Source organism: Mustela erminea, chromosome 11, assembly GCF_009829155.1.
Source record: "Mustela erminea isolate mMusErm1 chromosome 11, mMusErm1.Pri, whole genome shotgun sequence".
NCBI lineage: Eukaryota > Metazoa > Chordata > Mammalia > Carnivora > Mustelidae > Mustela > Mustela erminea.
In genome coordinates, this window is record NC_045624.1 from 51,982,595 (window position 1) to 51,997,291 (window position 14,697).

Here is a 14,697-nt window from a genome sequence, read left to right on the forward strand (position 1 = left end):
TAGATAACAAAATCTTAGAAAGTTAAGTACCATGTCAAAGGTTACAGAGTTAGAAAGTGGTGAACCCAGTATTTAAGTCCAAATTTGTTGGACTCCAAAATTGTACTCTTAACTCCTACACTGCTCTGCTTCTTTAAAAATCTTCTTACAGGGGGCAGCTGGGTGGCTCAGTGGGTTGAAGCCTCTGCCTTTGGCTCGGGTCATGATTCCAGGGTCCTGGGATCGAGCCCCACATCGGGCTCTTGGCTCACCGGGGAGCCTGCTTCCTCCCCTCTCTCTCTGCCTGCCTCTCTGCCTACTTGTGATCTCTCTCTCTGTCAAATAAATAAATAAAATCTTAAAGAAAAAATCTTCTTACAGGGCCTCCTAGAAAGAACACTGGACTGGGAATGGAATAATATGGGTTCTGTTCCTGCTGTATTTCTAGCTAAGTTACTCTGGGCATCTCACTTGACATCAAAGGAAGTGAACCAGCCTCATCTACAAATCATACAAATCAGGATGTTGGCAGGATGGCCACTGAGGTCCTTCTGCACAGCCTCCCTATCTTATCACTTAGAAAAGCAATGCTTGGGATGCCTGGGTGGCTGAGTTGGTTAAGCAGCAGCCTTCGGCTCAGGTCATGATCCCAGCGTCCTGGGATCGAGTCCCACGTCGGGCTCCTTGCTCAGCGGGGAGCCTGCTTCTCCCTCTGCCTCTGCCTGCCTCTCTGTCTGCTTGTGCTCACTCTCTCTGACAAATAAATAAATAAAATCTTAAAAAAAAAAAAGAAAGAAAAGCAATGCTTAAGCACTATAACCACAGCTTCTCTGAAAAACTGGGATTTTCCCCTGTCTTTGTATGGTATTTGGCCCAGGGCTTAGCATATTGAAGGGAATATTTCTATTGGATGTTAGGCCACATTTGTGTAAATGTCTCATCCAGCTGAGCCCTCTTCATTTTATACTTTCTAAAGGTCAAAGACTGTAGATCCTGCACATGGCTCCTAATCTGAACCAGTTCCTCACTATAGGACTGCCTTTAAACCACACTGACTCCAGGAAGCATCTTGTCACTCTGGCCCCTGGTCGTTTGGTGGCACTACTGAGGGACAGGAAATCTATGACCAACCAACAAATAGTACCTGATGTTAGAAACCAGGCTTTTCTTTACTTTTTTGGTAAATCAAAATAGTTTCTATCTTTATCTTTTGCTAGAACAATTCTTCTCCCAGGAATTTACCCTACAGAAAAAACTGGGACAGTGTATAAAGCTGGCATATACAAGATGTTTCACTTCAGGGGTATTTTAACAGGAAAAAAATAGGAAATAGGCCAGATGAGCATGAAGAAGATAAGAATTAAACAAATTACAGTATATCCTTAGACTTAGATAAATTATGCTATATCCTTATGATGGAATACTCTGTAGCCCTTCAAAAGGATGATATTCTCGCTGACATGAAAATAACTCCACAATATAAATGCTAAAAGAGTAAAAATAGTTCCTGCAAGACAGCACATACAGTATGATCCCATATATGTAAAATGGAGAAGACTGGAATGGTGTTGATGATGTCTTTTGATACTGGGATTGTCCTGGCTTTCTCTTTTACATCATGCTATATTTGAATTTTCTAGAGTGAGCATTTTTTTTTTTAAAAGATTTTATTTATTAGAGAGAGAGAGAGCCAGAGAGCCAGAGGGAGAGCCAGAGGAAGAGGAAGAAGGAGACTCCCTGCTGAGCAGGGAGCCCTAAGCAGGGTTGGATCCTAGGATCCTGGGGTCATGACCTGAGTTGAAGGCAGATACTTAACAAACTGAGCCACCCAGGTGCCCATTTTTGTTTGTTTGTTTTAAACAGAAAAAGTAAATATAACAACCAGGCAAATGGTGCCAAAAACATGGTAAAAGGAAAACAACTTCTCAGAGCAAATGCTTATAACAGTGCTAAATGTTTTAACAAAAAAGTCAAAGTAAAACTAATTTAAGAAGGTGTGCCTGGGTGGATCAGTTGGTTAAGCATCGGCCTTTGGCTTAGGGATCCAGTGCTGCATTGCTGCATCCTGTTCCCTGCTCAGTGGAAAGTCTACTTCTCCCTCTCCCTCTGCACTTGTGCTATCTCTCTGTCAAATAAATAAATAAAATCTTCAAAAAAAAAAAAAAGACAAAATAGTATTTAAAAAATTAATTTAAGGGTTTAGGAACTGAAAAACTTATCAGCTGCTATATTCTGGGACTGCATTTCAACAAAACAGATCAAAAACAGTCTTTGCCTTCCTTCCAAATGGCACACTTACTAGGGCACTCTGGTCTTCAGAAGTAAACACTTGATCATGCCAAGTAATTTCACAGGTTGTACCCATTTTGAAATATACTCATTTTCAACAGGGTCACACAAATATTTCTGGAAACATATTAACCTCTTAAAGTCCAGAAAGGGGTTTGATAATCAGCCATTAGGAGAAACCACTCCTGTAATCTAAATTCTTCAAGAAATACAGTATTGTAGTTAGAAAAAAAGGCTTCCACAGTGGGTGCTGGGTATGGTGGGAGGGGCATGACTATGCTGTTGTAAACTGCTAGATAAAACCAGGAACAGCAAACCTGTAAATGGTCAGTTCTCAGCTGTTAAGGACTGTTAACATGAGTAAGGAGTCTGAAGTAAGGCCAGAGACCAGCTTAAAGGGGATTACTGATTCAGAGTACTGCTTCTTTATAAAGTCACAAAATGTTCTTCCTTTCCACTCATAGATGCAAACTGTATCACCAAAAACCAAAGACTCAAACCTAAACTACTTAGAAATTTAAATATGAAATGAAACCCAAAAGTGAAACCCAAGAAGGATATTATGTTCAGTAATATCGCTTGTCCTTTGAGTAGAAAACAAATGAAATAGGAAGGAACTATCCCTGTGCTAGCACTCTGCCAGTTATCTCAACACAAGATTTGCCTTTAGATGAATACTGATATGTTATCTTAAATCTTGGCACAGGAAGGCATATTACCCTTTATTTTATTTTAAAGATGTTATTTATTTATTTGACACACAGGGAGAGAAATCACAAGTACGCAGAGAGGCAGGCAGAGAGAGAGGGGGAAGCAGGCTCCCTGCTGAGCAGAGAGCCCAATGCAAAACTCGATCCCTCGACCCTGAGATCATGACCTGAGCCAAAGGCAGAGGCCTACCCACTGAACCACCCAGGTGCCCGCATATTACCCTTTAAATGATTATTTCAAATCTCAAAATGTAGTAACATACGCATTTAATAAACAGTCCACACGAAGGGACAAACACCTACTCTGTCTCAGATGTGTGGAGTACAGGAGCTAATGCCAAGGGGCTCCAGTTGGGGGGACCAACAAAATGAAGAAATGAAGATGGTAAGCCTTTTTACATTTAAATATGGAAAGTGAGGAATCCTAAAGATGGCAGGGAGAAATTGAGTACATGAAGATCAAAGAAAAGGTGGAGTCTAATGAACAATAGAAATCCACACAAATCCTGAGATTTCAGTTTGCTAACAGACCAGAAAACTGAAGTTTAGAAAGACTAGCCAATTTGCCTAAGTTTATATACCTAAACTTGAAATGCTCTTTCTGAAGAAGAGCTGCTTTCCTTTACCCCCCCCAAAAAAACTTCACAAAAGAAAAAAAAGACCAATGGCCTAGTCCTTTAGTTCTTCCACCTGTCTAATCTCTTTTTTTCTAAAGCACAAAATCTTTTAAATCACAAAATTTTTTAAAGCACAAAAATGGAATCTACAGTTGTTAGATTCCATTCAGTTAAGTAATGCTTTGGAAGCCATACTTATCAAGCCAAAAAGATGCCTTCATACTTAGGATTCAATATATTCTAGTCTTTTTCCCCCTATCCAAACTCTACCAATAAGTTGCCCTCAAGAAAACCTTCATGAAACTTTCATGGACAAATCTAATTCAGGGGGAGTTCTTCAAATCAATAAGGCTGTTAATGCCTGTTCCATTTTTGGACTTTCTCTTTTCCTCTAAGTAGGCTCCTTCCTGGGTGTGGAGCCCAACACAGAGCTTGAACTTACAACCCTAAAATCAAGACGTGAGCTGAGATCAAGAGCTGAATGCTTAACCAACTGAGCCACTCAGGCACCCCCCCATACTGGGACTTTTAAATGGCTATGTTCAGTGGCCACCTCATTGACCTCACCTCCAACTGCTTCATGTTTCTGCATCTGTAATGTGCTCTGTTGTTTCTAACAGCTGAGGATAATTATCTCTTATAACTGATCATAAATATTCAAAGAAAATAATCACAACAAACCTATTCAGACATGTTTTAATACTCCTAGGATGACATATCTTACTTTGCTTTTGCTTCATCATATGAAAAATTACCAGGATAGCCAAGAGAAATTTTCAAGTGACATGGTACAGTAAATAGTGAAAATTTATCTCCTTCTCTGTTGGTTACCCTCAGCCTGACCCTTACCCCTGTAGTCCTGTGTTCATATGCCCACTACTCTCCAGCTAATTCCAAGATGGCTGGAGTCCTTTAAAATACCACCACACACAGATACCATTTTTAGTTTCTTCATTCCTACCCACTTACAGCCCCCACTCAAATACCTACAGCTCCATTTCTGCTCTCTCCCAGCTCTTTTAGGGCACTGATCTGTTAATTTATGATAATTATGGCTTGAAGAGAATGAGTATGACGTCATTACTCCTGTGGTTAGTCATATTTCCCCCGGGGTTTCTTGTAGATGCAGTGAAAAAGGAAACAGATCCCTGAAGGGGGAACTTCGTGGGATGCAATGGGCTTTCAGGTTGATTTCAGAACAAAACTATAGAACAGCGTGTGGGGTAGATGCGTGGAAAGAGAAGAACAGAGGCTCTCAATATCTTGGAAGACATTCTAGGAAGGCAGAGCACTCTGCTGAGAATTTATTTCAGAACACATTCCAGTCTCTTCCACATGAACGTGAAGACCACCTGTCTAATCAAAATGCCCGCAAACAATCAAGCTTGAGGAACACTTAATGTGCACAAGCTGCAGAGGACATGTTACCACTGGGGGCCTATTATAATGACAACTAAGGAAGCATAAGGAATACCCATGGTGACCCACACTTGCATTCCAACAATGTCAGCCTCTGGACATGCAGTTTTATGACCAATCCACTTGGGATGACTACTGCCCATGTTGGGTATTTTGTTCCTGTAGGTGCTCCTGATCATTTTAGGTGAGAGGAGTGCTCACCTTTTACCTCCGTATACCGCTTCTACGGCACTCTTTTGCTGGTGACAAGCACTACTGATATACTCTTATAAAAGCCTTGTTAATTTTTTAAACTGTACACGTCTTTATGTACCTATCTTCCATAGTCATATGCAATGTGTAACTGCCCATTTCCACCCTGATTACAGAGTGGGACCATCTCCTCAGGAAAGGGCTATTTTAAGAGGTCAGGTGGCTACGATACTCTCAGAAAAAGCACTGCAGTACCTATGTTAAACAATATTTCCAACAGGAAAATGTGTGCTAAGTTGAAGGTAACTTCATTTCTTTTGATTTAGGGCCCATCCATATTTAAATCCAGGTCTATAAAACCAACTGACAAAATCGCTTGTGAAATGTCATACCAAATTACACTGATTTATTCTTCCTTTTGAACTTGAGTATCCACATTGGGCCAGACACTAAGCTCAGCGATGGGTCTACTTAAGAGTTCTGAATAAGAAAATGTACTCAGGGTAAACCTTCTGAACCTGATGTGATATGGCACCATATGGTTTTCTGCCTTTGTAATTTATAGGCTCTAGCCCTTACCCTACTGGTCTTAGTCTTTATTTGTTTTTGGCAGGGAGTGTGCAAAATCCCTTTTTCTCTACCATATTAAAGTGGTGAACCAAGACATTTGCAAAGAACTCCTTTGCCCTTAAGAGCTCACTGTTTTATCTACAGGAAGAGTCCAAATAAAAACTGGTCTGTTAAGTCAATTTTTATTTAGGCATCAATATCGTTAAGACATTCTCATTCTACAACTTGAGAATACCAATACTAAGAGAATAGAGCACTGGTTACATATAAACAATTTTTTTAGTAATGACTAAGCACTTGAAAACTTTAAAAACAGGTAGAGGTGGGGAAATGGAGGCTCAATAAGCTTTATAAAAGGACCATAGCAAGAAGTATTTAATTTCAATTTTATATAATAACCCAAGACATTTTTCTATTAATATTGAGGAAAGAAAATTAAGATTTTATCATTTTTCAGTCAGCCATTAATACAAATATTTGCCTCCTCTCATCAGTGATATCCTAGGAAAAATAAAAAAATAACAGTTTATAGGGATACTGTCTTAATTCTGAATAATTCAATTAAATAATATACTGCTTCAATTGCCCCTTCGAAAGAGATCAATTCTGAAAATGAGAAATTTGAGGCTAGTATAGGACACACACAAATGGGTCTCACTTAATGAAGGCCAAATCTGAATTTCTGAATTCTAATTTCTGAAGATTAAGTTCAAGAATTTTAAAGTAATTCCTGTATAGTACTTTTCATTAAGCAATCTACTTGAGTCAATGATGAAATAATGTTCATTTAGGCAGATTCAAGATAGATAATAACAACTTATAATGAAATCAGCCTTCCCAATTATTTTACTACAATACTGACTAATTAAGTTATATTAAAATATTATATACAAAAATAGTAATGGGTGAAAGTCCTCAGGATAAAGTTTTATAGCAAAAACAAGGGAAGGCCTGGTACTTCTAAAAGACACATTTAATAAACACTGAAGTGGGATTCTAATGGTGTTAGCTTCAGGGCATAAGAGATAAATGACAGAATGAGGATATTTTTATTGGTAGTTACTTCCTTAATTATTTGAATTATTCATGGAAAGTCTAAAAATTTTTGGTTGAGTATACAAAAGAGCAGTAAGTATGTATGCATCACTGATAAGAGCAAATAGGAATTCTGAAGTCACAGTCTCATTTCCAGGGTTGTGGAGAATAAATGCTTCTTCTCAACTGTCCAATTAAAAAAAAAAAATCAAGGAAAGTGTTAGAACTACAGATCAAAAATAAAGTGCTAAGAGTCATTCCACATTTCCCATATACTAGAAACAATGTATACTGTCTCCTAAATGAAATCAGGATTCTCCTGTCCCTCTGTCCACCACTAGAGCTACCTCCTTTAATGTAATTTTTTTCCTACTGAAATGTAGTTTAATTGCCTTTTTAAAAAACTGAAGTATAGCTGACAAATGTCATATTAGTTTTAGGTCACAACATAGTGATTCAAGTCTGTATGTTATGCTGTGCTCATAAGTGTAGCTAGGTTTTTTGCTTTTAACTGTAGAAACCAATACCATAGTTAGACTTTGGAAAACAAGAGGGGATTATTGTCAACACCTGAAAGCTGTAGTTCATAGAATTATAAAGTCCTAGGATCTCAATTTTTGCTTGGAAAAAACACACCACATTTATAAATTACTTGCTCTTGATTCAAAAGGATCCTGAAAAATCAAAAAACACTGAAATTAAATAGGCACTGGTATGTTAAGAGTCTTAACCTTACCTGGTGTGAAATAGAAGGTGTATCAATCTCTTAAGCACAATACCACTGTGCTTACTGGATTGTACTGCATAGGCCATGAAGCCTTGTGGTACCTGCCAGACACCAGTCTTTACTGAGAAAGGAAGCTAGATGTCTTTGTAAGAATGTCAGCTTATATTCTGGAGATGGAGGAATGGGCGAGACACAGATCAATGGGCTAAGAGCAGCCCAATATGGACAGTCCAAATATAATGGTGTTTAGCCAATCCAATTCTGATCCTTTGTTCTTGTGCTATCTGCCAGCATATCCACTCTATGAATCGTGATGTTAAGATTACAGTAAACAGAAGAAGCCTTCTTTGGTAAGACGACCTCCTCTACCGAAACAGAGGAGGAACTGCTGCTTTGAACTGCCAAGACCAGTGCCTCTAATCATTGTGGCAGTGCCAGGGTGGTCTTCTTCCTGGACCAGGTTGAAACAACTACTAAAACTTGGCATATAGCTAACACTTTGGCTAATGTATATTTCTTTTAGTGTCTACTCAGACAATTAGATGGGACTTTTTTGACTGGCAGGAAAAACAAAGTAAGTTCCAGGTCTGACCTCAAGGATCTCTTGACTCTCTGTGTGCTATAATCTAAGCTGCAGTAGCCTTGGTCCCTTCTCACTTTACCAAGGGTAGTCTCATACGGTCTCATATATTGATGCCCATAATACTGATCAGGTTTGCAGAACAGGACATGGTAAGACAAGTGCTTGACAGAAGTTTATCCTATAATACAGTGATGGTCACTATAAAGCTCTTAGATGCCCACAGGTCTAGAGCAGGGGCTGGCAAACTAAGGCTGGCAAACTAACAGCCCACTGCCTTTTTCTGTAAATAATGTTTTATTGGAACACAGCCATGCCCATTTGTTCATGTATGAAAACCCTGAAAATATTTATTATCTGGTCTCTTAAGATAAAATGTGTCAAGTTCTGATCTATAGCATGTTGGTATAGCTCCTTGGAAACAAAGGATATACCTGCTGTGCCAAGTACCTCCTACATATTAACAGATGGCGTATCCTGTAATTGGGTGTCCCACTTAAATACTTTTAGTGGGTAAACCAAAATGCTGCCAGTTGCAAGTAAAAGCTAGAGCAGGAGACCGCTTTTTAAGTGGGACAGGCTACAGTAAAATGGCTTGGCTGCTCAGGTTACTTTGTGATCCTGAGACATCCGGATACTGACTAGGACGCAGCTTATTGCTTGGGCCATGTTCCAATATGACCACAGAGCATGATCTGGGATTCTGGAGCTAAGCCAACCTCCTTTAAGCAGGTATCATTTTTTTTTAGGAAATAGCTCCTGGCTGGCCAGTGGGTCTTGACAGACAGCAAATGTCTGACATCAAGGGAAATCAGGTAACCACACTATTAACACACTGAACAGTTTTACCTGATCTACCAAATAGCATACCTTCAACCAGTCATGTGGTATTTAAACACAACCCTGGGCTTACAAAGGTCTCAAAGGCACAGAATACCCAAATGAGCTAATTACACCCTTTCCTAGGAGGCCTTCTCCCTCACCTCTATGTCTTCATAGAGGTGGTCCCTATATATCAGCTGATAAATTTGAGAGACCCGAGCTTGGTCCATTTATGATAGTACTAGCCAAGAGTAGACAGTTAAAGCACTATAGTCCCTTCAGAATGGTACTGAGGGACAACTGAGAAGAAACCTTCTGATCAGGCAGAATCTATTTTTTTCTTAAATTAACATATAACGTATTATTAGCCCCAGGGGTACAGGTCTGTGAATCTGATCAGGCAGAATCTTTCTTTTTATTTTTCTTTCTTTTTTTTTTTTTTAAAGATTTTATTTATTTGACAGAAAGAAAGATCACAAGTAGGCAGAAAGGCAGGCAGAGAGAGGGGGAAGCAGGCTCCCTGCTGAGCAGAAAGCCCAGTGCAGGCCTCGATCCCAAAACCCTGAGATCGTGACCTAAGCCGAAGGCAGAGGCTTAACCCACTGAGTCACCCAGGCGCCTGATCTGGCAGAATCTTAAGTAGTTCCTTTTATTTTCCGTTATACCCTTCAGGAAGGAAAGGCTAAGGTTTTATCAATTCTTGATAAAGTTTACCTAAATGGATATAAACCTGAAATAAGTAACAATGTAAGATTGCTGACAGAAAGATCTGAGGAAGGATAAAGCAGATGACCCTTTAGAAAAGACACAAATTTGCATCCCATATGAATTCTTACCGGAGTACCCACAACTTCAGCAAAGTCTCTTAATAATCACATGGATTATCTCTATCTTCCTGCATCTCTATCTTCCCTCTCCAATCTGAAGCTTGCTCAGTGGGTTTATGAGTGACCACAGGGGCAGTGACAGAGGCTGCATAAGCCAGGAGCAATGGAAACTAATGTCCCTAAGGCCAATGCTGCTATCCACACTAGAGAGCGCCCATTTCATCAGGTATATGGACCAGTCCTAAGCCCTTGATTTGTTACCACACCTTGGGGAACCAGTTAGTTACCTAAGGCCTGGCTAACTACACTGGGACCCCTCCACTGATAAAAGAGACAATGCCCTACCCTCATTAGAATGGATACTGATTCTGGATTTGGATTCACCTTTACAATGTTTTGTACTCTGGACAGCATCATATGCGTTTTTATAAAAGCTTTGTTCGTCTCTACTACAGTATTACATAGAATACCTCCAAAGAAATGAGTATCAGATAAGTATCCTGATGTCAAGAGGATAATGGACTCATCAGGTATCTATCATCAATAAAAATGGGCCAACAAAATGATGAAAACAGACCATTATATGCTAGATTCAACACGAGTTACAGGTTCTGTCTTTCATAACTGTGATATTTGCTCAGCCCCAGTAAAACACACAGAACTAGCAAAATGCGGCATTCTCTCTTCCACAGCCAAAACACATAGGTCTAAGAAACAAGGGGTAGAAATGTGAGTGGACTCTCTCAAGGTTTTAACTAATAATCTTTTAAGAAAAATTGTGTTTCTAGACCTATGACTTAGGCTTTGCTGGCCCAAATGGCATAACATATACTGGAAAACTCATTAAAATTGGTGATCATTTCTAGATGGTTGGGTTAAAGGTAACTTAATCTTTTTTCTTTGTTATTTCTTTGTTCTATTTTCTTTGTTATTTCTTTGTTATTTATACATTTTCCAAATTTTCTAGAATTACTATGTATTATTTTACATTAAAACATAATTACTAAAGAGAGAATACCACATATATCCCCAGAACATTTTCATTGAAAATGACACATAAGGAAAGCAAGGAGTTGCTAACAAAATAAGAAGGAAAACTAGTTTTCCATTTTCTCTGATAGTGGTTACTATGCAGTGCTTTGGATGAATTACAAAAATATTTAAAATCTGACTAAGCCTCAAATTCCTTATTTGTTAAACAAAGAGAACTGTGTATCTCAAAAGATGTGAAAGAACAAATAAACTGCAACTTCTCTAGAAGGCATGAGCTATTATTACCAATGGCAGTTGAGTGTTTATGTGCTAAGGTTTTTCAAAAGCAAAAACAAAAGTTAGTTACCTTTGGGTTAAAATATCTACAAGACTGTGGCTGGGAGCCTCCAAAGAGGGCTATGCGATAGTCATGTTTCTTTCTTCTGGGCCTTGTGCCTTCTACCAATTCCTCTCGATCCTCTGGGGACAGCAGATGATACCTCATTCCACCTGCAGAAAAACACATGGCAATTTTTCAAGAAACTTCAGGCACTTTAATTCTTTGAAAAGGAAATAACCAAACATCATAGTGCTTTTATTTCTGTAATTGTTTTTCTACTATCCCTCTACAGCATTTAAGCAAAGAGTGAGGGGCAAAGAGGCAAGAAAACATGTAAGGATCTGAGTCCTAACAATTTATTATTCTTAGCAATCACTTCTATGCTAAGAATGCCCCACCCACTTACTATATACCAGTGATTATCTGGCTCTTCAAGCAATAGCTGCCAAAAATCTCTGAAACCACCACAGACTCAAAAATTAAAAATTCTGTTGGTATGGTCCAGGTACTAGTACTGCCACTTAAAATGTGGTTCAAAGGCCAGCAGCTTCAGCATCTGGGAGTCTGTTAGAACTACTGAACTTCAAAATCTACTAGGCTTAGTGAATCAGGATCTACATACTAAACAAAACTCTAGGTAATTTAGATGCACATAAAAAAACTTGGAGAAGTAGGTTCTTTAGATGATTTTTTTAGAAAGACTTATTTATTTGAGAGAGAGCAAGTGAGCAGGAGCGGGTGGAGAAGCTAAGTGCCCGACTCTGTTTCTGGCTCAGGTCCTGACCCTGGGTTGTGAGATAAAGCCCAGCATTGGACTCCGTGCTCAGCATGGAGTCTGCTGGAGATTGTTTCTTCCTCTCCCTCTGAACCTCCAGCTTATGCTCTCTCTTTCTCTAAAATAAATTTTTAAAATCTTAAAAAAAAAGGGCCCCAAATATGGAAGTTAAGGCATAAAACACAGAAGACATGAAAAAACATTTCAGACTTAACTACATAAAATTTTAAGTTAAATTGCTGCATGGCACAAAGAAGAAACAAAACCAAAAGACAATGACAAACTAGGAAAATATTTATTAATCATATAACAGACCAACTGGAAAGAAACCCTATTAATAAGATTAAAACCAGTTACTAATAGAAAATTCCACTAAGTAACTAAACACAGCTCAAGAAAAAGAACTACAAACTACTCTTAAACATAGGAAAAGATGCTCAAGTGCTCTAGTTAGAGAAATAAAGTAAATCATACTTCTTCACTTATCAGATTGGCCATGATCAAACTGTCTGGAAACAGGGTATATTATAGGTGTGGTGTGGGGGAACACACACTGCTTTCTACGCACTGCTGGTGGGGATGTGGACAGGTACAAACTATATGGAAGGCAATATATATGATCTCCCCCAAATTACAAATGCACACTCTTTAGTCAGTAATTCTTCTATGAGTTTATCAACCTAAAAGTTCAGTCAGGGAAGTGGCTAAAAATTACTGTATATTCATACAATGGAATATTATAAGTGGCTGTTAAAACCAAAAAAGGGTAATATGTACCGAGGGAATGATCTCCAAAAACTAACGTGGAATGAAAAAGAGCATAGCAGAATACACAGTATGATACCATTAGTGTTTTAAAAATTTATATTTTATGCATATAGTTAAATACGTAATTTATACAAGTATATGTAGGTAAATGTGTATGCAGACTACCAATGGAAGGATATATAAGATTGTAATCTCCAGCATGAGGGGATAAGGGGATAGGGAGCAGGGTTAATGGAGAGATCTACTTTTCACTATATACCCTTTCATATTGTTTTGAACTATATATGTAGTATTATTGATAAAAAAAATAATGTCAACAATTCTTAACACATGCAAAACACTTGTTCATGAGTCTGTGTTGGGCCTTTAAAAAAGAGAGACAGGCTGGAGAAGTCTGTGAGTGAATGAAAATCAGTATCAATATTTAGAATTTCCTTCATTTTAGAGTTTGAGTAAAAGCACTTTGTATTAGAACAGCAGGCAACCTTTGCAGCTAAGGCTCTGGTGCATGCTCTAGGTCAGGGATCAGACTTTCTTTGGAAAAGGGCCAGATAGTAAATATTTTAGGCTTTGCAGGTCACATAGGATTTCTGTCACATACTCTCCATTTGTTTTTGTAATACTTTATAAATGCAGAGACACTTTTAACTCAGAACTAGCTAGCTACAGTCTGTGGCATGTAGTTTGTTGACCCCCTCTTCAGCCACCCAACTCTAGGTCTAAGACAGAGGCTCTTAAACTGTTGCTCCCTGACCATCACCAGCAGCAACGGCCCCTGAAAACTTGTTAAAAATCCAGATTACTGTATAATACCCCAAGACTTTGGAACCAGAAATGCTCGGGTTTGAGAGCTACTGCTCTTAGGAGGGCTCCACACAGGCCACAAGTGTGTTTTATGCTTTTGCCACTTATGAAAAATTTCTAAATTATTATTCATTTAAAATATTTTTAGTGAATACAAAGCATTCCATTGTATGAATATATCATATGTTTTTCCAATTTAAGGGACAATCTTGGGTCAACATACCTAAAATCATGACAGTACTGTTAACTAGGTGTTTAATGAAAATTTTACTTGACTTCCAAATTAAGAGGCAAGTGATACAATTTAATAACTAAGACATTCAAACTTAAGGCCACTCTTGACAAAGATGTCTTAGGCAGGAGGGAAAATGCTCATTTCTCTTTCACTTATTTCCTTAAAACTCTGTGACTGAGACCACCTATACCTTAAATGAAATGTCCAGATGAGGTACCAAGAACAACTTTTGGTTCAAAGTAGGTTCTAACTACCTTCCATTAGAGGCTTTCTTTTTTTTTTTTTTTTTTTAAAGATTTTATTTATTTATTTGACAGAGAGAAATCACAAGTACACTGAGAGGCAGGCAGAGAGAGAGAGAAGGAAGCAGGCTCCCTGCTGAGCAGAGAGCCCGATGCGGGACTCGATCCCAGGACCCTGAGATCATGACCTGAGCCGAAGGCAGCGGCTTAACCCACTGAGCCACCCAGGCGCCCCCATTAGAGGCTTTCTTGCTCACCACATTAACTGAAATCTAACTGCTGATTGCATTTGTAGATACTGTCCAAATTGGTTTTTTGGTTTAAGATGAATGGGAATTCAAGAGCCCAGGAGAGTTGCAGGAGTGTACTTAACTCAGCATACTGCAGTCAGTATACTCGTATTTCATGCATTTTTAAAGAATAAGCTAAACTTCTACTTACAGCAGTATGACAGTTCAGACTTTCACAAATACTTCCTGGTACAAAATAACTGTAACATCAGAAAGAATAAACATTTAAACTTTGTTTTAGGGGTGCCTGGGTGGCACAGTTGCGTAAGTATCCAACTCCTGGTTTCAGCTCAGGCTGTGGTCTCAGAGTTGTGAGAACAAGCCCCACATCAGGCTCTGTGCTCAGTGTGGAGTCTGCTGGGGATTCTCTCTCCCTCTCTTTGCCCCTCTTGCTTGTGCTCTCTCTCTCTAAAATAAATAAATAAGGGTGCCTGGGTGGCTCAGTCAGTTAAGCATCTGCCTTCGGCTCAGGTCATGATCCCAGGGTTCTGGGATTGAGCCCTG

General features: G+C 38.9%; 1 protein-coding gene across 4 annotated transcripts in view; it reads right to left on the bottom strand.

Annotated features, from left to right (window-relative positions):
• KLHL7 (kelch like family member 7) overlaps positions 1-14,697 on the bottom strand; it is a 69,388-nt gene that overhangs the window by 17,746 nt on the left and 36,945 nt on the right. For all 4 annotated transcript variants that reach the window (XM_032304464.1, XM_032304462.1, XM_032304463.1 and 1 more), the window contains one exon: positions 11,107-11,249. In XM_032304464.1, coding sequence (XP_032160355.1) covers positions 11,107-11,249 — 143 coding nt within the window. The remainder of the gene's footprint in view (positions 1-11,106; positions 11,250-14,697) is intronic.